The sequence below is a fragment of the Chlamydotis macqueenii genome, chromosome 5 (assembly GCF_036417535.1).
Source record: "Chlamydotis macqueenii isolate bChlMac1 chromosome 5, bChlMac1.mat, whole genome shotgun sequence".
In the NCBI taxonomy this organism is placed as follows: domain Eukaryota; kingdom Metazoa; phylum Chordata; class Aves; order Otidiformes; family Otididae; genus Chlamydotis; species Chlamydotis macqueenii.
The window spans coordinates 6,723,868-6,749,464 of NC_141560.1; the positions used below are offsets into that span (position 1 = coordinate 6,723,868).

The 25,597-nt window shown below is 38.5% G+C and overlaps 1 protein-coding gene across 2 annotated transcripts in view; it reads left to right on the forward strand.

The window, feature by feature from the left end:
• The window catches only part of SLC38A6 (solute carrier family 38 member 6), a 40,841-nt gene that overhangs the window by 7,387 nt on the left and 7,857 nt on the right, over positions 1 to 25,597 (forward strand). For both annotated transcript variants that reach the window (XM_086748713.1, XM_086748714.1), the window contains exons 5-11: positions 1,650 to 1,689; positions 12,745 to 12,823; positions 17,712 to 17,794; positions 18,265 to 18,323; positions 23,500 to 23,565; positions 23,757 to 23,810; positions 25,368 to 25,447. In XM_086748713.1, coding sequence (XP_086604839.1) covers positions 1,650 to 1,689; positions 12,745 to 12,823; positions 17,712 to 17,794; positions 18,265 to 18,323; positions 23,500 to 23,565; positions 23,757 to 23,810; positions 25,368 to 25,447 — 461 coding nt within the window. The remainder of the gene's footprint in view (positions 1 to 1,649; positions 1,690 to 12,744; positions 12,824 to 17,711; positions 17,795 to 18,264; positions 18,324 to 23,499; positions 23,566 to 23,756; positions 23,811 to 25,367; positions 25,448 to 25,597) is intronic.

The window sequence follows — 25,597 nt, forward strand, 5'->3', positions numbered from 1 at the left end:
AAGCTGCTGTTTTGATAAAATAGTTAACCAAAGTTCATCAAGCTTTCCTGATGTTTTTCTGGAACACTTATTTTTATCTCTTGAAGAATCTTTGATATTTATACACCTTTCTTAAAACATGCCTGCAAAATGTAACACAGTATGCTGGCTGAGAACTTAACAGTGACAAGAAATGTAATTTTAACCTCTGTGTTACATAGAACATGGCCAGTACTACAGCCCCAACCAAGATTCGCTCTTTCTGTGTGTGCTTCGTGCTACTGATCGTGTCATCTCAGACTGTTTTCTGTATTTGCAGTCGAATAACTCTTGAGTCATATATTTGAGATCTACTTCCTGAATGCATTGCTCTTTAGACTTTTCTTGTTTACCACAATGGTTCTGAATTCTAATCCTGTCCCTGAATGCTCCTCACTTCAGTCAGGCACAGGTAGCTTTTTTTTTTCTTTAACATAGTTGTTACTCTTCCCTCTCTGAAGTCATTCGCTAATGATACAGACCGATCACTGGAGGCTCTTGCTTGACCTGGCATCTTGGGTTGACACTCAACTACTGGTTAACTGCTCCTGGAGTAGAGCAGTTCTTCAACCTTATGCTGATTTCCTGTCAAACATATTTTTGTGAGCTTTGTGAGAATGGAGATTTTCTGCTGTTGGAAGACTGCTGATTCTTCCTTTCCAAAGGCACGAAGTATTTGTTTCCATCTAAGGCAAATTCCACGATATCTATTTTTTTCTTTTTTCCCCCTTCCCTTCCCCTGGTGACTTTTGAACTGACTTTGAATTCGTTTAAAATCTGGTATGATTTTCTAGCGGATCAGTTGAAAAAATGGCAACTCCACTTTCAAGTTTTATTCAAAAGTACTAATTTATTTTTCTTCTCATAACTGGCTTAATTTTTTCCAAGTTGACTTAATGGTAGTACTCGCGTGGGAAGGTCCAGCTACATCAAGACGAGCAGTGGGTAAAAAGAAAAACTATACTAGATGATAGTGCTGTTTTAGAACTGAACTGAAAAGAAAATGCTGGGGAAAGTGTAGACATTTGTAGAGGTTTTTTTTTTTTCAGTTTGAAGTTAATTCTTTGGAGTTAGACAAAGATTTTAATAGCCTGTGAACATTTCTACTCCCATACCATTCCAGTATGAATAATCACAGAGGCTATAGAAAAGTCTATGTAGTTTACAAGTTTAAAAGAATAAGGACATTCACAACAGTTAAATATTCTGATTTCTGGAGTGAGGAGATAGCTTGTACAAATCTCTGTTGTCTGATTGTCTTTTCAGAGGGGAATGATCGTTTTCATTTGTACTCATCCGATGTCAACTAGAATGAACTTACATGTTTTCAGTGATTTAAACCCCTCATCTTCTGCAGAACAGGCTTCACTCTATAACTTCTATCGTTTTGACATCTCAGAATGAAAATGCAGTATCTTCTTGGAGATTTTTTGGCTTTTATATTCATTTTAGATTGTGTTGGTTTCCATGTGTTAAACTCTTCAGCAAAGAGAAGATGCCCTTCCTTTCAGTCCTAGTTATCGCCTCTACATCTGGTCTGTTTAAGATAATACATATGTGTTTTATGACCTCTGTAGACATACGATTTTAGTTATCCTTACCCTTTCTAAAGAAATCAATTTTTTTTATAGGTGCTTGTTGCAACTACAATAATTATCCAGAATATTGGAGGTAAGAAACTTCAAATGCTCAATATTAACTGAGTCGAGTATAAACTCTACCGCCTACAAAGCTCCTCAGACACCAAAGGCAACGATTAAATGAAAGTGTTCTTAAGAGACTGATGAAAGGGACAAAAAACTTAAAGAAAAGGCTTATGTGGTCACGCTAAGCAGAATTGCTGTAGTCGCAGGGTAGATGGGGGGACTTGCTGGGGTAGGATTCTATGCCCAGTACTGCGTCACAGGGTGTGGAGCACATCCATTAAAGGTGGCCTTGCTAACTGGAAGGGTCTGAGGCAGCAATCTCCTCTCCACTGTTCTGTTCATTTGTATCTGGTAGCTCCACTTTACCATGTAGCGTGTTTTGGGTTTTGCTGTTGGAACTTGCTTATGCATCTTTGTGATCTGTGTAACAACTGAATATTTACTTAGCCATGAAGGTTCATATGTTCTTTATTAATGGTAGGGGTTTTTTTTTGTTAGTTCAATACCTTATTTTTTTGTGGGAGTTGTTTAGTTTGCTGCCTTTTATCATGTGGGCTGATAATCTCTGTTGTCATATGATGGACTGTCATTATTCTTATTTTGTCTTCCTTGGTGCATGACCTAATAAAATAACACTAGCTGTCTTTGGATTAAAAAAAAATATTACCTGAATATTTATACTCTTCCTCAGATATGTTAACATACTTGGCAGATACTAAGTAGTAGTGCCCTTAGAAATCAATTGTCCAAAAGTAGACAGTGTTTAACTGACAAATTTTAAATTTTTCTGGCCATAAATGTTTTGGATATTTTCTTTTAGATGATGACATTATGTGAAAGCTCCCTCCTCTCTCTCCCCTACTCCCAAGAAGATACACATATTCCCATACATTGACAGGAGGAAACAGCATTTCCAGGGCTGTTCTTATTCCCTTTAGGGTTACCTGTTGAGTCCAGATAATTCAGTGATTGCTGGCTTTTGTCACTATATAGAGACGTAGAACTAAACCAAGTAACTGTTTTTATGATGAAATTGGAATCTTTTCTTATACTAAAAGCTCCAGTAATAAAAACAGCCTAATTGACGTGGCTATAAACCCCCAAAGATTAATTTCAGGCAGGAGTGAACATATTAATTCCAAGATTAAGGATTATTTATTCATACAGGTTTTAGAGGATGTTCTGTAGCAATGAACAAATTTTTTAATTTCCTTTCCCATTTGAGTGGACCTCTAAATAAACAGTGCTGGAGAAGGAAGGATACACAGCACAGGTTCTGGAGACTCTGGGATTGCATACAAGACTCTGTGGTTAAAGGAAATATGATTCTCATTTCTTCCTCATAGCAGTTCATAACCTTCTCTTTGTCATTTTTAATAAAATTCAGCTCAGTAACTCTAGAGCCCCAAACTAGTGCATGCTGGATATTACCAAAGTACTCATTCTGTCTTCTGCAGTGGCCTTCTCTGCCAACAAGTTGGGTCTGGTTTGCTAACAGTGGTTATCCATTTAACTAGTTAAAAAGTAGGTTTTTGCAAGTTGAAACTCTTCTTTCAGATGTTTTTAGTGACCTCATTTTGACGGAAGCTTTCTAAACTCTGGTTTAGTTCTTCTGATTTCAAGGGCAGTATCATTCATTGAGATGGTTCGTGCATCTGGTCCGTTCGCTTGCAAAGATCATCTGGTTTCAAATGCACTGAAAGGAGAAAGCTGACTTTCTTTCTCTGAATCAGTTCGTGTGTGTTAGTAGTGCCTAAACATGCTCCACTCTGTGAAGGAAGGCTGATCTGTGGAAACATGGGTTGCAAGTTGGGCCTCCTTGGCACCTTCTCCATACAGAAGATGTATTGAACTGTCACTGCAAGGAGCTATCACAGCTTCTGTTTAGTATTTACATTTCTGTTTGGGAACAGAACTCCCAGCTGCGTTATTTCTCTCCTTAACAACTGCCTTTGGCAGAGTCCTGTGACGCTGCAGTCCAAGTCAGCAGAGCAGCACTGTGTCAGGAATCGTCTTTGAAGTTGGCTACACTGCCGGCTAACAGGCTCCTAAAAAGAAAATAATTAAAAAAAAAAAAGAGGAGGGACGAAGCGTTCTCTTAACTTCTCACTGAGCCTTAACTCTTGAAGAAATGCGTAGAAAGAAAGGAGATTTTCTTGCCTTTCTGGTCCATCTACAGATCTTAAATGGGAGTGGTGGAACTGTGTAGTGTAGTTTGTCCTGAATGGGAGCTGTGCTGGAATTAAGTGTAGAACTTACCCTTTCCCCTGAGTGCACTGTGGTAGCTGTTTCCCTCTCTTTGTTTTTCTGTCTGTTTGAAGGAACCAGCAGCACCGTGCCTGTGGGGTAGACATCCAGACTCTGTCAACATCTTTAATTTCAGAGGAAGGCTGAAAATAAAATTCTTTTCTGTTACCTCCTCCATCATCAGGCCTGGGTGCATTACATCATACGGTATCCTATTTCAAAAGGGATTGGAGAGCACAAGATAACGAGTGATGGTCTGTGATTAAAATAAGCAACTTTACTAGGGTTATTGTCACTATCAGCATCTAGCCAGGCCTTTTTTTAAAGTTTGGTCTGATCAATTCTAAAAATAATTTAAGTGCAGAAGTGTTTTACGTTCATTTGTGGTGGAGAGAGCTTTTTAGTAATCACTTTAATTTTGTTATGCTTTCCAGTTTGTCATCAGCCCCTTTGTAAAAAGAAAGCTTAAAATGCAAATTTGAATTTGACATCCTAATTGCATACACTTACAGATTTGTGGAGATAGGGGAGTTGATTTTTTTACTAGCAGGATACCCAAAGGGGGGGAAAAAAAAAAAAATTTGTACGGTTACAGGAAAGCACTAGTTTGTCAAATTTGGAATAAATCTTAAAGCACCTCTATTCTTTGTGGAAGAGGCTTAAAAAAATGATGTTGAGTAAATTGCTTAGAATTTTAACGTATCTCTCTTAACATGATCAACTTTCCTTCAGATTTTAGATTTTTAATCAACTCTTGGAACACTTTTTGTTATGTTAATTCAAGTAACACAAATACCAAAATCCATTTAAATACCAAGAGTTAACTGAGGATGCATCAGGATAATGTGTTAACTTTGCAATACCAAATGTAAATTAAGGTAATTTTAAAAAATACTGTGATTTAAATACTTTATAGAACACATACAAAATCTTAGCTTAGAGTGATCAAACTTTGAGAATTACTTGCCTAGCTTTCCTTCTATCAGTATGTACTTGTTCTTGCAATGTAGGTATTTGTTAATAAAGTGAAACCAAAAGGTTGAATGGGATGGCCAGAGCTACTCATTTTTTGTATTGTTCTATTTGTCAGTATTTTGGCCCAACCCAACAGCCCTTTAATCTAGATAACTAGTGATTAGTTCCATGGGAACTGCCTTGTTCTTGAAAGAGCTCGTTAATGTGTCTGTGGGGCTGCAAAATGGACACTAGAAGGGAAACTGTCAAATTGCATGCTGTTCTTTTGTTGATCCGCTCCTCCCAACGCTTTCCTTTCACCCCAGGTCTGTAAGTGGAGTGATATTCTGAATGTCCCTTTCTTGCTTGCCACGCAGAGGAGGATCTTGACAGATTTCGGACCTTGTCACGTGCCCTCTTAAGATCAGAGAGAGGCCTTGGGGAAGTGGTAGGCCTGGAGGTATCGAAGGAGAGAGGGAGGCCGCTGTGGAAAACGCTAAGTTGCATGGCTATGCTGGCTCTATATGTGATCCTTCCCAGGAGCGGCTGGAGTTGGACGGATTCCCCGCTATTGTTTTAATAGCGTTGTACTTCTAGGAAGCGATGGATGAGGCACGATGGGCCAAAGCCGTGGCGCGGCGGCACGCAACCCTTCCCCCCCTCCTGCCAGGGAAGTGCTGCGAGCTTCCTAGATGCTTTCCAGAGGGGGGAAGGAAGACGGGAATTTTTCCTCCTGGAATTGTCCTGTCTGTAGATGTGACTGTAAAGGAGGACAGGACACAGCCGTGTGTCCAAGAGAAAATTGGTAAGAATCTCGAAGCGTATGTAACGAAGTTAGAGAAGGGATTATTTTAGCAAGGCTGGTGGAAAAATGGGAGACAAACACAATAAAGTGTTGCACAAGAGCAGCGCTCCGTCGGTTGCCAACACTAACAAATCTTCAGCATTGAGGTCTAGCAGGAAGTACGCGGGGAGTTTTACAGCGTTCTTCTCTGGGCTGCGGGCTGGTATCAGCTGAAGGTCACTGCTGCGGGGAGATGCGACCGGTCCCAGAGGGCCTGGCAGCTGCCATGCACAGAAACACAAATCGAAACTGCTGAGAACATGAGTTTAATTATTTAGAATTTATTAGCAGTGCGAGTAAGTGCAACAGTAGAACCTGTAGTACAGCCATGTAGCATAGGTGGTCTGCGTGGGGATTTTTTTTGCAACAGACTTTATTTTTTTTTTCAGTTTCTTTTGACAGGCTGAGATACCGAGGGGAGTTCTCATGCTGTAGATCAGTATGAGGAACAAGCCCTCTTGCCACATTACAGTCACTCTTTGGAACTAAGCATTCCAGACAGTTTTGCAAAGAATTATTTGCTTTCTCTAAATACAGTTTAAGTGTAATTTCTGTAACTGATGTTCGTGGATTTTGTTTCAATATTCTGCAATTAACATGTCCTCAAAGGTACATGTTTTTCTTCTTTGTAAGTATTGAGGAAAAAAGATTGTTCCATCTCCCTGGAGCGCTGTTTTATCCTTGGGTCTGCCTGAATGCTACGGGCAGTAAATAGACGTTATAGGATTAGTTCTGATGGGAGATTCAGTTCTTTGCTGGGTTTTACGGCCTGTTAATACAGTCAATGTGACAGACAGTACACAGAAACCCTGCTCTGAGTGGTATACATGCAAAATATATGTGTACATTTGGATAGTTCATATTTTTTCAAGCTTCCCGAAGTAAATACAGAGGCGTAACCACTGGAAAGAGCATGCATTGAAGTCAGAGCCTGCAGCTGCCCGGGGTGGGTGGCGGAGAGCAGCCATGTTCCCGCACCACCATCTGCCGGCCTCGCCCGGCCTCGCACGCCCGCAGCCTCCTCGGAACCGCCGGCCTGCGCCGGCCTTATCCCACACCCGGCCTTTTCGTGAGGTAAACTGTGAAATATTTAACTTACTAATTTACTTGGGAGGGAAGTATAGGTGTTCTTTCTGTGTGTCAGTACTTATAAATGCTGTGCGTGGATTAAAAAAAAAAACCAAAACAAAACAGACCTTGTTTTATCAAATTAATTGGGCATTTCTGTTTTGCAAATTTTCTCCCCCTGCCCTGAGTTCATCCATTCTGAAATTTAGTTTTAAAAGTATTTGCAAAACTTTTTTTCTCAAGTTTAAAGGGAGCAAACATTTTTTTTGCGAATGGGGAGGTGGGTGGGAATACCTTTCTTTTTGTAATCAGAGAACAATACTCTGCAAACTTCAAAAATAAACAAATGGTGCAAATCGTGGAAGAACAAAATACAGCTTCTTACTTGCTGAGACCTGTATCGTTAATACCTTAAGAAATTACTGGGCTTCCTTTAAGTATTGAAAATCTAATTCTGTTTTCAAACAAACTTGAATGTTTGTTTTCACAGTGCCGTTTGCTTTTGACCTGAAAGCCTCATTATCCTTGCGGATTCAAAGTGAGGATTTCCAGTGCAGAGCTCCTTTAATTAAGGGCAGGTTTGTCAGCTCCTGTACTAATTTAACAATTGATGACCCATGCTCTTGTGTTTTCCTCTTGCAGCAAATGGTTGTTGGAAGGTTTGATACTGTAAAGGATTTTTAGCCTGCTTTAAAAAAAAGAAACAAAACCTGCAGCTGTGCTTTGGAATGGAATATATGATGAACTATGTAGAAAGAGTTTCAGCTTTATTAGCAAAACTGTACAAATACAATTAAACTAATGAAGTTTTACCAACATACATCTGCTGCTCATGTGTTCTCTGGTGAATAAGAAGGATTTTTTTTTTTCTTTCTTTCTTCTTCTTTTTTTTTTACGCTTGCCATAGCAAGTTTCAGAGCAATTCAGGTAAAAAGTAAAGTTAGAAGGAAAGGGAAACAGGGGAGCGGAAATTCATCAGGATGAGGGTGTTCATAACATGAAGATTAGCAAGGAAGCTGTCAACCTATTTCTGTTCTCAGAACTCCTCCATATGAACAAGCATTACATCTCCTTTCACACACTCCAATCTACATCTTTCTTTAAAAACAAACAAACGATCCCAACATTTTTTTTTTTTTAATCTTCCACTAAGAGGAAATGGTAAAAACAATACATTAAGTAGTTGGGAGACTTCTTAAAATTGAATATGTGGGGGATTCATTGCAAAATGAAAACAAAAGAGCATACTCTTAAGGCTATATGATGTGAAGGCTAAAATAGCTGATGGTTTTCAGTGGCAGCCATGCATCATTCCTGATGTTTCCACAATTCAGATTACTTACGATGAGCTCAGTGCAATACTGAAATACTTCCTATCTTGCTATTCCATTCTAATTCTTTGACAGGAAAAATGGGAGCTTGCCCAAAGTCTTCTCTAGTTTCACTTTCTTTCTTGAAATCCTTTCCTGCTTTCCTTTCTAACTTTGTCACGTTGTTTGGATTAGCACAGATTGAATTTTAAACGACCTCCATACCAGCAAAGGGAGACACGAGCCCAAAGGGGTTTGTCACATGCAGTTGCTGTGAAAGATTCAGCTCGGTTGGGCTGGAGAGTTCAGCGACTGGTAATGTTTATTGTGCTATTTCTGTCTTTCAGCCTCTAATCTTTTCAGTATTTTGGGAAAAATAGGGATCTTGCTGACTGAACTCTTTTGAGGATGAGAGTTAGAAGTATTTTCTTTTCTTTATCTATAGGCGTTTGTGAGGAATCTGTCTTATCTGGTATTCCCCCAGATGAGAATCAAGATTACTTTGTCTACTTGTCTTGACACCCAAATCAGCACCCCTCTTTTTTTTTTTTTTTTTTTAAGTAGGAGCTGAAGAGCCAGTGTGACTGTGTTGATACAGTCTGTTTTTTCCCCAACCCCTTGTCTTCTCCTGTGAAATCTGGAGGGCAGCTTGGTTCCGTTTTTGCACAGTGTTTAATAATGTAGGACATCTTTATAGTGCTCTTAATATGAACAGCTACAGTGGTAAATCAGGAAAAACTAACCAGAAGAGTTGGATTCAGTCCTTTCGATAAAGTGATTTGAAGGGATTTATTGCCAGCCATTTCCTAATGAAGGAGTAAGTTATATGTTTACACGTAATGTATGTATTCTCTTGCATCATTGTTGTGGACTTCAGCAATTGATCTTTTTTCGGTAGGATAATACGGAAAAGTTATACTTCCTTTTCCGGTAACCAAGAAGCTACTCACGTATTTCATTTTAAGATTGGGCTACCTCAGAAGAGGTATTTTGGTGACTGTTTTGAAAAACATAACCTTCCTTTTTTTTCCAGCAACTAATGTTTTTTTCAGGTAGGGGCACATATGCTCAGTGTTAAACAATATTCTAGCACATTAAGGACATTCTGAATAATGTATGCATGATACGGATATTTATAGAGTCTCGTATCTCGTGGTGGCACTACAGGTTATAATAATGAAAGTGTAAAGCAAGTACCCTATTTTGTATTTTACAAACATCTTTTTTTTTTTTTCTGTCAAAGAGTCAATACTAGGTTTTTAGAACATAGCAAAGTGATATGTATTTAGGAATGCAATTTCTTGCTGCTTTCAAGACAGTGGCAAGGCAGTTGAATAATAAAGTAGGAGGTTTTAACTTCTGCTGAATACTGTTTTATAGCTTTTCTGTGTCAAGACCTATTGAGAGGTTCAGACCTGCTTAGTTTTCCCTCAAGTAGCTCTTGGTGCATACTGAAAATTATTTAAAAATAACATAATACATGCAAATTCAGGACCTGAAAATTAGGCAGTGACTATATGAAGGTTGCTCACGTAGCTGTAGTTCAGCACTTGTTGCATCTGCATATTGAAAAGCCTCAAACTACATCATCATACACCATTCATTCTGCAGGAAACCCGCTTCATTCGGTGCTAAGGATAGATGTCTCATGTTGCAAAGAGAAGGTGACATGAAGGAAATATAACATTCTTTTCTTAAAATTTAGGGCGTGAGGCTGGGTTGCAGTAGCAGTAAGTTCTGCTCTCTCAGACTGTGTGCGTGCAAGGGGGGTGAACTCTGAATGGAGCGTTGCTTTTGGCATTTGCTAATTTTTTTTTGAATGCTTGACTTGTAAAGATGAGTGCATGTTTATTTTAATTTTTGTATGTGACAAAAGATAACTTGAAAGATAGCTATTAAAATTATTGGAATTATTTTCAAAATGACAGAGGAAATCAATATTTAAAGTGCAATAAAATCAAAGCACAAGGTACACTTTTTGTTGTGCTCACTTGTGTCGCAGTTTAGCCTCGTGAGTGTGTAATCTCGTCCTTCCGTTATACATTAAGACTGCCAAGGATAGCTGACATTTAATTTTTGCAATATAACTTGACGTGGTGTTGCTCATGGTGGGCATCAGGGAACTTATATAATTTTTTTTATTTGGAGCAGAGGATGTATGACTTTTTGTCTGCTGTACTGTGTGCACTTTATTCCTACTTGAGATGATTTTTTCAAGTTGCTATGCCCTGTTTCAAGACTTCGCTGTTTTGGTTTCAGCTTTAAAAACAAACAAACAATGAATGTTCTTTGCTGACTTTGTAGTGTGTTTCAGGGAGTTATGCAGTGGTTAGTGTCTCTTCTTTCACGCTGAGTAAAGCTACAAGGATCTGTTGCTCATGAGGAGAATTACAACTGTGTTTGTAAGTGAAGAAAAAGCAGGATTTGACTTCTTAAGCTATATTCAGCGTGGGCGTCCTGCTCAGGTTTACGTACAAGATTCAGGTCTTATGTAAGCATCAGGATATAAATGACATTATTTATTTATTATTTATTTTCTTCTGCTGCAACAAACAGGAGAATATAAACTGGGGGGGGGGGGGGAAATCCTACTATGTGAGATTGTTCCCCATATGCTCAGAGAAAGGAAGAAAGATGCATACAAATGTTTAGCATGTGCAAGTTTCTTGGTGGATGATTGGTTCCCTACTTAGGAGTGGAATTCAGTGAAATAGGACTCCTCTTTTAAAAACAAAGAGTAAGCGCACAACAAAGGATAAGTGATCAAATGATTAGCCAGAGGCTAATAGGAATGCGAGGGAAGAGTGACAGATTGCGTATTAGGAGGAAATCTGATCTGGAAATTAATTTGAAGCTTTCTGCAGCTGAGGCTGTAAAAGAACTAATTTTGAAATCTTTCTGAAGGACGTAAATATATGAAAATTCTGACTTGCTTGTCTATAAAGTATTGTATAATACAAGAAAGAAGGCTAATGGATAAATAAGGTTGAATTACTATTTAGAGGAATTTTCCTTCCTGCCCCCTCCTTTAATTTTTTAAAAATCTGTCTTTGCTTAGAGTGAAATATGCATCTGACTGTAGCTTAGCGTGAGATATTGTGTTAATTTACTTACAAATTCTGGTGATTTAGAAGTATGTATGCTGCAAGGATCTCTGTGCTTGAATCACCGTCCTGTTGCATGCAGACAGGAGAGCAAAATCAGGACAGCAGGTAAGTACCTCAGCAGACACAAACAACGGCTACATGTCAACAGGAAAATATACTTGGATGTTGGAAAAAAGAGCTTTTAATGATGATGAACTGAATATTTCCTTACTTAGTGACATACCAAATGGTTTTAATTTAACCTTGCGGTAGGTAGATGTCAGTTTGTATTAACAGAATTCATTTTCTTTATAGAGACCACATTCCCTTTCTTCAAAATTCAACATCGACTGCTATAGTACAGCAGCGTCTGAGTCCACACGTTTTTTTGAGGTTCAAAACATTCCTTTAAAAAAAAACAAACAAACCTATTAAAAAAAAAATCAAGTTATGGAAGTTTGCTGGTTTACCCTTTCAAAAATTATGTTTTAATTTTAAAGCATTAATAAATACACCATGGTAAACTTCTAAAGTATTAATAAATACAGAGCAGTAAAATTTGAATAGAACAGACAAATTTTTGTCAAGCTTTAAATGTAGCTAAACTTTTGTCAGCATGTTACTAAAATTACTTGCTGCTGAAGAATGGAAATTAGTTTCATGTAGGCTTTAATATTTGTTGAAGCTGTTTGTAAAGCTTGATTTTTTTGTGAGTAATTCTGCTGGTTTTTGATTCCTATAAATACTTGCTGCTTATGTGAAAAGAGTGACATGAACGGTACGTGAAGGTTAGTATAAGGTGTAATTTATAAAACCTCTCATTTATGTATTTGATCCTTTTATATAGTAAAGGAGAAAATTGATGCAGTGAAGTAGCTTTTGGATTTATGTGTGTGCATCATTGCTTTCTTCTGACTAGAACTACAAATGCTTTGTTTCAAGTTGATGCTCCTACAAAAGTACCTAGCAATTTATCTTCTGATTCGCAGTTCCTTTATAGTTCTGCCCTTTATGTTGATGTTGAGATGTTCTTGGTGGTGGGTTTAGCATGAGAAGCTGAGATCTGTCACTGATAATCCTCTTACCTCCAAGGGTCAAACAATGCAGTATATAAAAAAAACCTTTCAAGTCTTTAGAAAAATCTATTGTAATAGAAACAAATATTATTATTTACTCTCATTTTTAACAATGTCTTATAAAGAGTAAAGAGGAAAAAGTGCTGCAGCCTTGTAGTCTGTCTCTAGCCTGTAGGTCCGTATTCGCAGGTAAAAGGTCAGACCTGTATTTTATATTGTTTTGCCTTTTAGTCCTTTGGATTATGTTTTCCTTGTTTCCAGAGTCACATCGTAACAGTCTCTTTGGAGGCATTAGCTCACATCAGTTCAGTACTTGGGGATTTGCAGCTATTTTTAAAGGAAGTATATGAGAAAATAAATTCTGATTCTGGTGCCACGGTGTCTAATATATAGCTGAGATGTTCCAGTCATAACCACTCTGGTTAAGCCGTGCTAATTGTTGCAACCAGAGATACTGGTATTCCTCTACTAAATCTGTTCTGCTTCTGTTTGCAGCTATGTCGTCTTATCTTTTAATTGTTAAATCCGAACTGCCTGGTGCTGTGGCGGGGTTCTTAAGCGGAGACGAGAGCGGGTAAGGAAAAATGCTTCAAACATTCTGTGTTTGTCTTGAAGAAGAAAGTGGTTCAGGACTGCTGAAGGAGATGGGTACTGACACTTCCCTCTGATCTCACATGTTAAAAAAATTATTTACAGGAGTTTTTGGAATATGAAATGTATTTGGCATGTGCGAGCCTTCTGCTGCGCACACACAGAGCGTGATTCTTTCCTCATAGCAATTTCCCATCAGAGGGCCTTAAAGTCAGTGGCAAAACTCCATCTACAGAAAACTCCCTTCTGTAAAAATTTAAAAGGGGAAGCAGAAGGGGACAGGAGGTAGAGGAGGAGAAACATATAAACTGCTGTCATGTTATCGCTTCACATATTTCAAAACCACAGTACAAAAACCGGCAGACGTTTAAATTTAAATATTTTGTTGTCTTGCTCTAGTAATTTGACTTGTCTTGGGAAGAGTGCCAGGTTTCCAGACTTGGTTTATAATTCCTTAACTTGGCTCCCAGTAAAGAAATTATTCTTCGCAATTCAGCTATGAAGCTGTGCGTAAGGAGTGCGTCCCTCAGATTTCTGTCAGAACTGTCGCAAGAAATCTGTGCCTCTGCTAAGACAAACATCACAGCTTTAGCGCTGAAATATCTCATTCTAGTTGTTCCAGTGCCGCTGTCATTCATAACAGCGTACCTTAGATTGTGTTACGGCTGTTTTTCCAAACTGCTATTTTCAGATGTTTTGAGCTCTAAACTTCTCTGGAGTGAAATGTGGTGAAACTGTCTCAAGGCTGTGTGATGCTTGTATTATTCCTGAATGTTATGAGTGAGTTTTAGTTTGAAATTAGTTTTTTAAAAGGTACTTTAGTTCATTTTATATTTTGTCATTTATAAGCTTTTCCATTTTATAATGAAGATTTTTGAGAAACGAAGTGTGGTGGTAATTTTGCTTTCTGTCTTTCTTCCCTCCTGACCCTTGCAATAATGTGTTTTTAGTAAGGGGCTTTCTTTTTAAAAAAAGTATTATGTTTTATGTGTATATGTCATTTGTAGTCTGCTAATGTATCTCTTTCAGCTATGGTAGTCATCAACTTCTCATTTGAGTGCTGTCACCTTCTCCTTCAAGATCATACTTTTAACTCCACTCTTCACACACAGTGGCGTTGAGCCTGCTACTGTATCTGCTGCATGTGCATTCCAGTCTGTCTGTCCCCAGATTTAGCATATAACGTCACTTACCACTGTTTTTAATTTTATGTCAGCTCTGTTTATGCAAAGTGACTTTCCCCGACTAAGATAAGCTTTTAAACAAACAGCTTGTGAAAACTCATAATAAGTAGAATCTGGAGGTCTCACATACACGCATAAGGATCATTCTGTCTAAAAAAAGGGGTATAAACAACTTTATTAAGCTGCCTATTTGATGACACTCCCACCAGCTTGGTTTATCAGGGTCCTGGCGTGGATCTTCTACGTACGAATGCTAGTGGACACGCGAACAGGCTACAGTGGTTGAACAGGTTGTTACAAATCATCTGAGCCGTGGTAATTCTTGGTGTGCTGTCAGCACTGCCACCACCCATAGTTCTTCCTTAGTTGAAATTACAGTTTGAGATGGGAATGAAGGTAAATTTTGCATTTAGGAAGAGCGGAAGTTGTCCATAGGAATACTAAGCACAGCTCAGGTGGTAAGCTGATTGTCAGTCTGGATCTCATCCTATTTCTGCATCTGTTATTGGGAGTTTTTCCATAGATAAATATTTATTTGACACAATTTGACTCCTCTATTCTTTGCTGAGGCAAATGTTTCAGATGCAGTGGTCAAGCAGTATGCCAGGCGCATGCACACAGCTGACTTCCTCTGTGTGCCCACCTCTGTATTTCATACATTTTGCCAGATTAATTGCCATGGTAGATCATGATCTTTTGTGTCTGCGTATATCTTCGCAGATGTTGAAGTAGTTTTCTACTAACAGAGTTTTTAATCGTAGGAAATTGTTCAACAGAACTAGGTAATCAAATATCAAGCCTAAGTAGCAACTTTCTTATGCAGAGGGCATAAATATTGACTGGTTTGTTTAAACCTCTTAACTAGACCACTTGTTTCCAGATGCGGTTGCACAACTGTTCTGTTTTAGTTAAGTCGTTACAGCATCTGATACGCTTTCATTTGGGTGCAGAATTGATCTTTAACTGTAGTTAGAATGTATTGAAAGTGTCAGTTAAACTATCTGTGAAAAGTATTTTATATGCATATACCATCCCAAAACATGCTTTTGGCAAGGCCATTTAAAGAATGTTTTACGCACTGAATTATTTTTATAGATAAAGGTTAGCAGGTGTGCGTGTGTTTGAAAGGCTGAGAGCCAGCGTGTAATACATCTTCATGCCTTTATTAAAAACCAAAACCATACCATACGAACACTTGTTAATTGCGCGTTGAGATGTTTCATTCTGTCTGCATAACCAGAATCCACGTAGTTTTGTTGACATGAGCAAAGTTTCAGATGAGGATTATGTTAAAAAGTTGTAATTTGTGAGCCCTCTGTTAACATTTAATGACCCTGGCAGGAGGATATGATTGATGCAATTAAGTTGTCTTGCTTGTGTGTTATATAATTGATATGGACTGAGAGTAAGATACTAATTTAGAACATATGAATCTCTTGTCCTCTTGCATTCAGGAATGAAATTAAAGCGATTTATAAATGTCTGCTTTTAGTTAAAACGTGAGGGAGGGAGGAGGAACATCTGCATGCCAAAGCATTTTCAGTAGAGTCAAGGGTTTATATTCCATATTTCATACTTGGAAAGCTTTTCTCATAGAGGATTAAATTTGCAGATCAAGCTGATTTTAAAGGCAATATTAAAACATTTATTCTACCTTTGGAAAATAAGTACATTTCTACAATATTTTGGGGAAAAAATGGACACGTTTTTTGATAACTAGTAAATGGTCTATGATTCAGTTTTTTGAGATCTTTTAAAATAAAAGAATTGGTATTCCAAAATTAAACAGTTTCCAAAATTATTTTTTTTCTCTTTCCCATCACCTCATTGGAGTTTTCCTCTCTCTTATTTCCCCTTCCCCACAAGTGTTTTTTCATTTACCATAAAGTAACCAAAATAATTTTTTTTTTCTGGCCTGCTGAGCTTGTGAGCTACGATGACAACTGTGGATCTGCCATGCTTAGAATCAAGAGACTTGAAACAGAGGTCCCACGTGTACTTATCTGAGGCATTTTAGCTAACCTTACACCTTGTGCAGCATTTGTTACACTTTTGCCTACTGAGCATCTACCATACTAGAAAGAAAGAAAAAGTTTAAAAGTACGTGGATGCTAAATGTAACAACGTGAAGAAGACTACAGCAGGGAGCTGATCTTGGCAGAGTTGCTTTTTCACTGTAGCAGTAGCAGACCTAGTAATACTTTTTTTTTTTTAAGAATGATGTATTTTGAGTGATTTTCAATACAGAAATTGTTACTGAATGGTTACTTTGATTTTCATATGGAGAAGATGCCCCTCAACCTGGAAATTTCTCTGTTCATTTTTATTACGTATTTTTTCAAACAAGTGACCCAAGTGTTTGTCCACGATGTATGACAGTACTTAATACACGTATATGGTAATTTTTCTTTAACACAGGTGTTATGCTACTTTCCTTATGATAACTTGAGGTGCTGCCTGTTTATTAGGTGCTAACCATATCCTGGACTAAATAAACTTGAAGGTCAAAGGCCAAGGTGTTTATAGGTAGTAAAGTCAGAGGCTGATGTGCAAGATGTTTATCAGTACAGGATATGGTTATTACCAAGTTAGGGGGAGCCACCCTGAGGATGTTTCTGTTTCTTAACAAATGAGACATCTGTGCTTTCCTCAGTTTGGAGATGAGATTTTGATACTTTGAATAGATTTTAAACGCGTTAAGACTTCATATCTTCATATGTCTCTACAATGCTTTTTTTTTTTTTTTTTTAGATGTATAGTTTTATGTTTAAGCAATTACAGCAGATTCCATTGTCATAATTTCCATCCCTTTTGTCCTTTAATTTTTGTGTGGATGTATGCAAAGAATGAGTGATCACTTCATGCAAAATGAAAGATAAGAAAGTCCTCTTTATTGCTGTTCTTTCTTATATCATCTCTGGACAGCAAACATCATTTCAAATTAGCTGAAAGTTGATTTACTTGTTGTTTGCTACCACCTTAGGCCCCCCCCTCACTAAACAAAAACACAACCTGTTATTTGAACCCTGTGATGGTGGGTGTAAGGACACTTGGGCAGAAGAGAAAGTTGTTATGTTTAGAAAACGTAACTGAATTTCCAAACAAATAGGTTGGGTAGCTTAGCTTTCTATTTCACACCTCTTCGAAATGGTAAGGAACTGAGGTCGTGTAGGAGTGAGTAATAAACTGGAAGGGAAGTTAAGCAACAAGTGGGAATTAATGTTTCTGTTTCTTCCAGTTGTGTAAATGTGCAACAAAGTGTAATGCAAGTCCAAATACACAGTGTCCTGTATAAGTACTGCTATGGGAAATCTGTAGAGTATTAAATACCCTTGCCCTCTTATCATTGTTTTGAATAAAGGCAGGGATTTGCATATTGTGCTGCTGAGAAATGACTTCACACACGTCAGACCCCTGTTCCCTGCAGATGCTTGACTGTGGAACATTGCCCCTGCAATGCTGTGCCGTTACGGGGCGGTGCTCTGCTTCCTCGTTACCTGGAAACTCTTATTTTATATCACAATGTAGAAGCTAGGAATACAAATCCGTATAAATAGCATGTGAGACTGTAAAGTATTTATTTTTCTTGTCCTAGTGGTTATTTTGTCTAAGATCACAGTTTTAAAGTAGAACATATTTTTTAGAACTCTTGAGCTTTGTATCCGTCATAAACAGATTTTCCAACAGGTCTTGGTACCTTGATGGGAGACTGCTGCTACTCATTACTTCAGTCTGCATTGTTTTTCCTCTTGCTCTTCTTCCTAAAATTGGTGAGTAATTAAAGGAGAGAAGCGAATATTATTCTACTTTATTAGCAATTACAATTGAAGACTTTAAAACCTTAATGGGTTATTTATTTATTTTAACTGGCAGGGGGCTGGTGATGGTGGGGATTACTTAAGTTGTTGTAGTGTGTTCTGCCTTCCAGCCCTACCTAGTTAACCTATTACTTGGGTTGCAGTAGTATTTTGTCTGCAATACTAAAATAAAATCTTTACAGCAGAACATTAAAGAGCTGCATTTACTTACAGCATGCCATTAGTGGTAAGCCAGTTCTAATTCTGCCCTACAAAACGACATAAATGATCTGTGACAGGCAGTTGGAATGTTGTTATTCTGAGTCCTAAGCCCCAGATACCAAGCACTGTAATAGAAAACATGCCTAAAATGTAAAGCTTTAGCTGTACATTAGGATCACTTTCCTTATAAATTCTCTTTTATTTTTACTGTTATTTTACAGGCTTTCTTGGCTACACAAGTAGTTTATCATTTTTCTTTATGGTCTACTTTGCTCTTGTGGTAAGTTAAAAATCTGTGCACAACTTATCTATGTTTTTCCTTATTGTTTGAATGTTTTCATAAGCCTGTTTTGAAATTAATTGTATTCCCCTCCTCCCTTAAATTTTTATGTGAAACTTAGAGTTTTCCTTAAGTTCAATATGTGCTTGCTTGGACAGATTACATTTGTATTGCTGAGGCATGGAAAAGTATGTGAACTTTCAAGCATGTGAAAAGATTTAAAATAATTATATTTTGGACTGGTAAATGTAACAATATTTTTGTTTTGCTGACAGTGCAGTGAAGGGAGCTGACACATATACTTTTGTTTCCCTACTAGTAGTAGAATGGAATTCTGTTTTCTTTGCTTCTAACTATTACTTACTGCAACTAGTGCAGAAGAAAATTTAATATACTCCAAATAAATTAAATTTACATGTATAATGGAGTGGCAGAGTTCAAAAAAAGGCAAAGAAAACTAGAACTTCATTAAGGCACTTTACAAGATTCATTAATACGTCAATGACCTTATTCTTCTTTCCTGCTGGAAGGAAAAGTTCTTTTCTCTGAGCCATATGGTGGTTTTTGACCCTGATGTTCACCCTCTCAAGGCCCCTGTGAGGTAGATGTTTCCAAATATCCAAAGTGAGACCTGCTAGGCAGATCTAAGAGGGAAAATGTGCCTTTAAGTTGCACTATTTTTCTTTTTACAGGGAAAAAGTATGTTAATGCACATGTGTAATATGCAGTACAAGCAAGCAACTCGCACTTTGTCATCTAGGTATAGAAACAAGGATCTTTATTTGGGAGCCTGGAAAAACGTTCCCCCTCTCCGCTGTCATTCTGGCTTGCATTGACTTGCATTTAATACCTGTTTTACAAAGGGATAAACAGAGTTGAAGGCAAGTTGAACAAACATGCCATCCAGGAGACCAAGGCAATCCATTAGGAACGAAACCATGTGATAAAACCAAACTTCAAAGCTGTCAAAACATCTCCCTAGGGTATCCCTGGAGAATTGCAGTGTTTGTAGGACCTTGGGAAGTATTCTTCCTAAGTTGAGCATTGAGGAGCAGCTACAGCCTCTCCAGAGCTAATGGAAATTCATTTCTAATATTTATAAATTACCTTAACTTTTGACCTCTCTTCTAAAATTTATCTTTAAAAAAAAAAAGCACTGTAATGCTGAAACGAGGCTTTGGCTGAAGGTAGTTGCAAGAGTTCTAAAACCAGCTCAGCTCCTGGATTTCAATGAGAATCTGTATGCATCTCTGAAGAAAGCTGTTGTGATGGGTGAATGCATTTGAAAACAATTTCAGGCTCAGAAAAGGCAAGTGTGTAAGCAAGGCTTGCGTGCAGACATGTCAAGCTGGGATGATTTAAGCTAGGGTTTAGTTTTGATTATCTATCAGAAAAGGAGGTGGGAAGTACTAATGTAGGAATACACAGGCTACTGGATTTCTTATGAAATTGTTAAATGTGTATGCTTACTCTTTGTTGTTAAATGACAAGGAAGGAGCCACAGTAAATCTAATTGAGGTCAAAATTTCTAAAAGCCGTTATCGATATTTAAAGAAAACTGATACTCTTCACAGAATATTCTCTCTGACTTCTTTAGGCCCTGAAACTCGAAGGCATTAACTCCGGTTTAGTTTTGATACCTAATGCTTTGAAGTGGGTGATATGTGCTGTTGAAATGGTGTATTAGTTTGCACGATGTTAATTTCTGTATGACAAATATGTTTTAATTTGTTCCAGAAGAAAACTATGTTAGTCATATGGAAGTAATACAATTATATTTTGCATATACAATCATTCTGTGTGTTTTCAAGTGCATACCATCTGTTCAGCTTTTTGCCAGCAAGCCACAGTTTTAATACAGCCTGCAGGAACGATAGGCACAATAGACGGCGTATGTCTTGGTCAGCATGGTCTGGTGAGTGCCCTGAGCAAAAGGGCTGGAGACGACTTTGTTCTCTGCGCTCTGCTGTAGGGCTTTAGCAGGTCACATATCTCCTCTCTGTGCTTCAGTATCTTTTCCTTTAAAGTTAGTATACTGGTCCCCTCTCCGAAAAAAAAAGTGAAAACTCTGAGATGAGCTGATCTTGGAGAAAAACAAATAAATTTAACTATTAATTCAAAGCCAGATTCTGTGAGGACCTGAGCACTTTTGTTTCTGATTGTTGGATACTTTCCTGGCTTGAATCTTAAGTGAAAAGAAATTAAATGCATTCGTTAAACTTTTTTTTTTTAATTGCCTCCACTCTTGCTATATTGAATATTGGTGAAGAGTGAAGACAGATTTTTCTTGGTTTTGTGGAGACAGCCCTCTTGGTAGCTTGTTCAACAAAGGTGTTAATGATTCCTGATGGTATTTTTCTAAATCTCTTGTTTATGTTCCCAGAACAAAATGTGATGCAGATTGGGAACCTGCCATATGTAATGAATGATGTTATGCGCAGAGAGCCCCTCTTTGCTGAGTGCTGTCAGAGCAGAGATTCCTGTTTTCCCTCTGCAGGATACAAAAATGCAACATTACTGAGAATCTTGGAACTTTTTGAGCCTCTTTATATTTTAGCAATGTTTTTTTCGTGTGGGTTTAAAATACCCTATTTCCACTAGAGTCTCTCTTTAATTTTTAGGGTTTTTTCACTTAAAACCAAATGTTTGTTATACTCAAAAGACACCGTTTACATGAAATAGGCTTAAAGTTCCAGAGAAAAGTTGTGCTGCCTGCATGACTGCTCAGCTAACTGGGCTCTTCTGCCTTAAAAGTCTCTGCTCCTCTGCTTAAAAATCTCTTCCTGTTGGGGACCTCATTAGAAATATGGAGTAGACTACAATTGGAAACCCAAACAGATTCGAGTAATTAAGCAGGTGGGCAAATATAATTGCAGGTTTTAAATGCACCTAGTGTGTTTTAACTTGTCTTCTTTTATTTCCTTTTCAATCTGTTCTTAATCTGTATTAATTCCGTTGTAGAAAAATGTTTTACTGCTTTATGTTTCACTTGTCTTAGAATCACAGAATGGTTTGGGTTGGGAGGGACCTTTAAAGGCCACCCAGTCCAACCCCCCTGCAAGGAGCAGGGACATCTCCAACCAGATCAGGTTGCTCAGAGCTCCGTCCAACCTGGCCTGGAATGTTTCCAGGGATGGGGCATCCACCACCTCTCTGGGAAACCTGGGACAGTGTTCCACCACCCTCAGTGTAAAAAAATTTTTCCTAATGACTTCCCTCCATTGTAAAACCATTGCCTCTTGTCCTATCACAACAGGCCCTGCTGAAGAGTTTCTCCCCATCTTTCCTGCAGCCCCCTTTAGGCACTGGAAGGCCTCTGTAAGGTCTCCCCGGAGCCTCCTCTTCTCCAGGCTGAACAGCCCCAGCTCTCTCAGCCTGTCCCCATAGGAGAGGTGCTCCAGCCCTCTGATGGTCCTCCCTCGGCAATGTTTATATCTATCTTTGCTCTTTAGCTTGCAGGGAACCCTGCCCCCACCACTACCAGGCACACTTTACTTTCCCCAAAGTTCCCCTTCAGCATTGTGCCCCTTTTCATTGCTCAGGAAGCCTTTTCCAGCCTTAGCCAGAGCTCCCACAAAGCCTTCTACTTTGGAGCCTTCAGAACCTCTCCTTTACTTCCCCTGTCTGGGTGCCTTTTAAATACACAGAGATCTCCTCAAAAAATTATTTCACCTTCTTGCTCAGCCTCATAAATGTCTTCAACGAGCCAACAAGCTTGGGCTTCCTGAGGAGGTAGCACAGCCTTGCATCCACGGTTGTGGTACTGCAGCAGCGGCAGTCTGCAGCTGTGTTGCTCAGCTCGTACCTTCTTGCTGCTTAGTGCCCAAGAAAGAGACGAAGCAGGGGTGACCCGTGTGACGGTCACACATATGCACGCGTACAGGCCCAAATGACATTTTAGTCTTTGGTCTTTTCCTTCCTCTCTGTTGTTTGCTCTTCAGTTGAACTTCTTGATTACTACCAGGATCTTCTTGTCCCTTCTTACACCCTTCCTCAGATGAGGTGGCAGTTCTCATTGTACAGAGGGAGGCAGTTTAATCAGTCAATAAGCAGGTGAGAACAGACCTCCCGCTGTAAAGCAGGGCCACTTTAGTGTCAGAAATGTAGCTGGAGGATTGCCATTGATAATCCTGTTTCACAGATTTTGCAGCCTGCTGTTGAGCAAGCTACTGCCTAGTTCCACACCTTGAGTTGTCGTGAGTTGCTTTTAGTTGTGCAATTTAAGACATGTGCTATTGCCACAATGGACTCAGCGTGCCGTGTACTCACGGTTTCCTTTCCCCACATTTTGTCCGGAGGTAGCATTTGTTTGCTTCTCCTGGCACTGGTACAAGAGGGAGCATCTAATCCTTATCCTCTGGGAAACACCACTTGGCTGCAAGCAAGTAGTTCTTTGAGCCAGGAGAAGCGCCCTCTTCCATGTTATTCTTCTTGTGAATCTAAGTCTTTAATTAAGTTTTTAATTATCTGCTCTAGGCTTCAAAAGAGTTACAACCTCTAAAGCTAGGCAACTACAATAGGAAATTAATTAGGGTGAGGAGAGCAATGCAACTATCATTTTAAACTAGGCTCCTGAAAAAGGAGGTAACATTTCTTATTTTAATTTCCCTTTGATTTTCTGCCCTGTTCTTGGCAGTCCCTAAACCAGCGGGGTGTAGCTAAAGTCCCAATGACATTCTGGGACAATAATTGCATTTATTGTTTTTCCTTTGCTTTCTAGTCCAAACCATATGTTTCTGCCTTTTAAGATTAGCCCTAGGCTCTGCTCTATCTCTGTTAAGGGCTTGTCTACTTAGGGAAAGAGCCTGGGATAGCGAACACAGCAGCTATTCTGTATGGGAGGCAGTTGGTGTGGAGCACAGAGAGGGTGAACGCGGAGTGCTGGTTGTATTTCAGTTAATGTCAGAGCTCGTTTCAGTGCACCACCTCCAGACAGGCACGCCATAAGGCTGCCAGCTGTGCGTAGGAAGCAGCTGCACGGAATGGCACTGACAAGTTTTTCTGTCAAGTCTCTTTCTTGTGGCCCAACTATCTACCAGGCAAGCCTGTTAATTTACTGTGGGTGTAGCTCCCTGCTTTTTATACCAATCGTCTGATTTTTTTTTTTGCTACATATATCTAAATTTAAACTGATGTTTAGGGTATCATTCATAGATTAAAAATGCTGTCTTTGCAGGTTATGATAAAAAAATGGTCCATCCCTTGTCCTCTGCCTCTAAATAGCGCCATAGAGACTTTACAGGTAAAGTTCATGCTGTTTGTAAGTTCTAATTTTATTAGTAACTATAACACTTTTTCTACATTAACACTTTCAGAATTACTCATAATTTAAATTCCTTCTTTTCATAATCATCACAGAAACTAAAAAGTTTCATGTCTGTGGTTTAGGCTTATTCTTTCATTATGCCATTTTTTTGCGTGTATGTCTTACAGGTTTCAAATTCTACTGGGGATTGTAAAGCAAAGCTCTTTCATCTTTCAGAAGAGGTAATCTCTATTAACAATATGCACACTTAAAGGAGGGGAGTGGTTTTTAAAGAATTAGGGTTTAAATTCTATCCAGGGTAAACTATTCTTCTGTAAAACTAGTTATAGGCTGCTGCAATATTTCCTATACCTGCTGCCAAGTGTTATCCAGTCTCACTCTTTCTTTTTTTATATGAAGGCTGGCTGTCCAAGTTAGCATTTATAAAAACATTTTGCAAATATGACTGAAGTATGAAGTATAACAGATGCAGCGGTGGTCAGCCTTGTGATGCAGTCAGACCAAGCCACCTTAATATGCCCTCAGCTGGAAGTCAGTGCAACTTGGCTGTATGCACACTTTTAGTTCCTGGCAAGGCAGGACAGGTTTCTTGAAACTGCCTGGACCTAACTTTAGTTTTTTCTTACCTGAAGCTAATTCTTCAGGCCTAATGCAATCTTGCACATTTCACTGGATTCCAGCTCTGGTATTTGTTCATTAATGTGGCATTTAAATCACATCACCACCCACCAAGGCTTGCAGGAGAGGAAGTATCATGTAGAACTCTGGTCTCTTTTTGGTGAAGAGGAAGGGAAAAAGAGAAGAATACACCTGGGATAGGCCTGTAGTGTAGTGGAATTTAAGAGGGACATGGTTGCTTGAATTTGTCTGAAAAAACCAAAATCCACCCCCACCCTCCTAAGCAAAAGAGGGGGGGAAAAAAACCCCCCTTGTGCAATTCAGGCATGAAACAAATGTTATCTGTAGATCAAAGAAGAGATTGTGCTTTGACCAGAAACATCTACCGTGAGATTCTGGCATTTTGTCTGGCCTTTTGTGCTTTGAAGAATCCTGGGACTCATCTCTACTTCTTTTTTTTTGTTTTGTTTTATCAATAGAAAGTGGCATATTTTTACCAGTATGGGCTTGATTATGTCAGCATAAAAGTCTTTGTTATAGTTCAGCTTATTCCACTTGGCAGTTGAAGTAAGCTGTACTAGATGATTCATCTCTTCTATTACAAGTTTTTGAACTAATATACCACTAATTGTGTGGTTGCAACTTCAATTATCTAACTGTCTTAAAACTTTAGATGCCAAAGCATGTTATATTTCTGGATGCTGTATCCAAATTTATGGGAAGAAGTAATAAGACAATAGTGAAGTTAGGATGAAGGAATCAGTAATTTGACAGGTAGCTGTGGGTATTAGAATTTAGAAAACTTCTAAGAAAATTCCATGAATGATAGACTGACTGTGGCAAATCCTACTCTTCTTCTGTAAGTACTTGACCTCAATATAGCTAGAAAAGAATCTTTCGGTAGTTGCTTTATAGACAGCTTGACCTTTCCTGATCATGAAAGAGTAAGCTGTGACCACCAGTTGAAGAGATACTAGTCAAAAGGTCCTTTTTTTTTTTGTGGAATGATTCAGAGACACCATTCTGTGGTGTGGACATTTATCTCAAAGCATTAATGTGGAAAGATTTCCAGTGACTTCCAGTGCTTGAACTGAATTCATCCAGATATATTTCCAACCATCTGTAATAACAAACAACTGACAAGATGTTTTTCTTCTTAGAGTGCTTATGCAATACCAACCATGGCCTTTTCTTTTCTCTGCCATACCTCAGTCTTACCCATCTATTGCGAGCTCCGAAGGTAATGTATGAAAACACATGCAATATTAAAATATAATGATAGTGTTTCTGTAATATTTTCCCTATATTAGTCTTGAATAATTTTAATTTTCAAGTCAATGCCATCAAACAATGCAAACTAAGTAGCTTTCATGCTTTTGAGAAATGTACA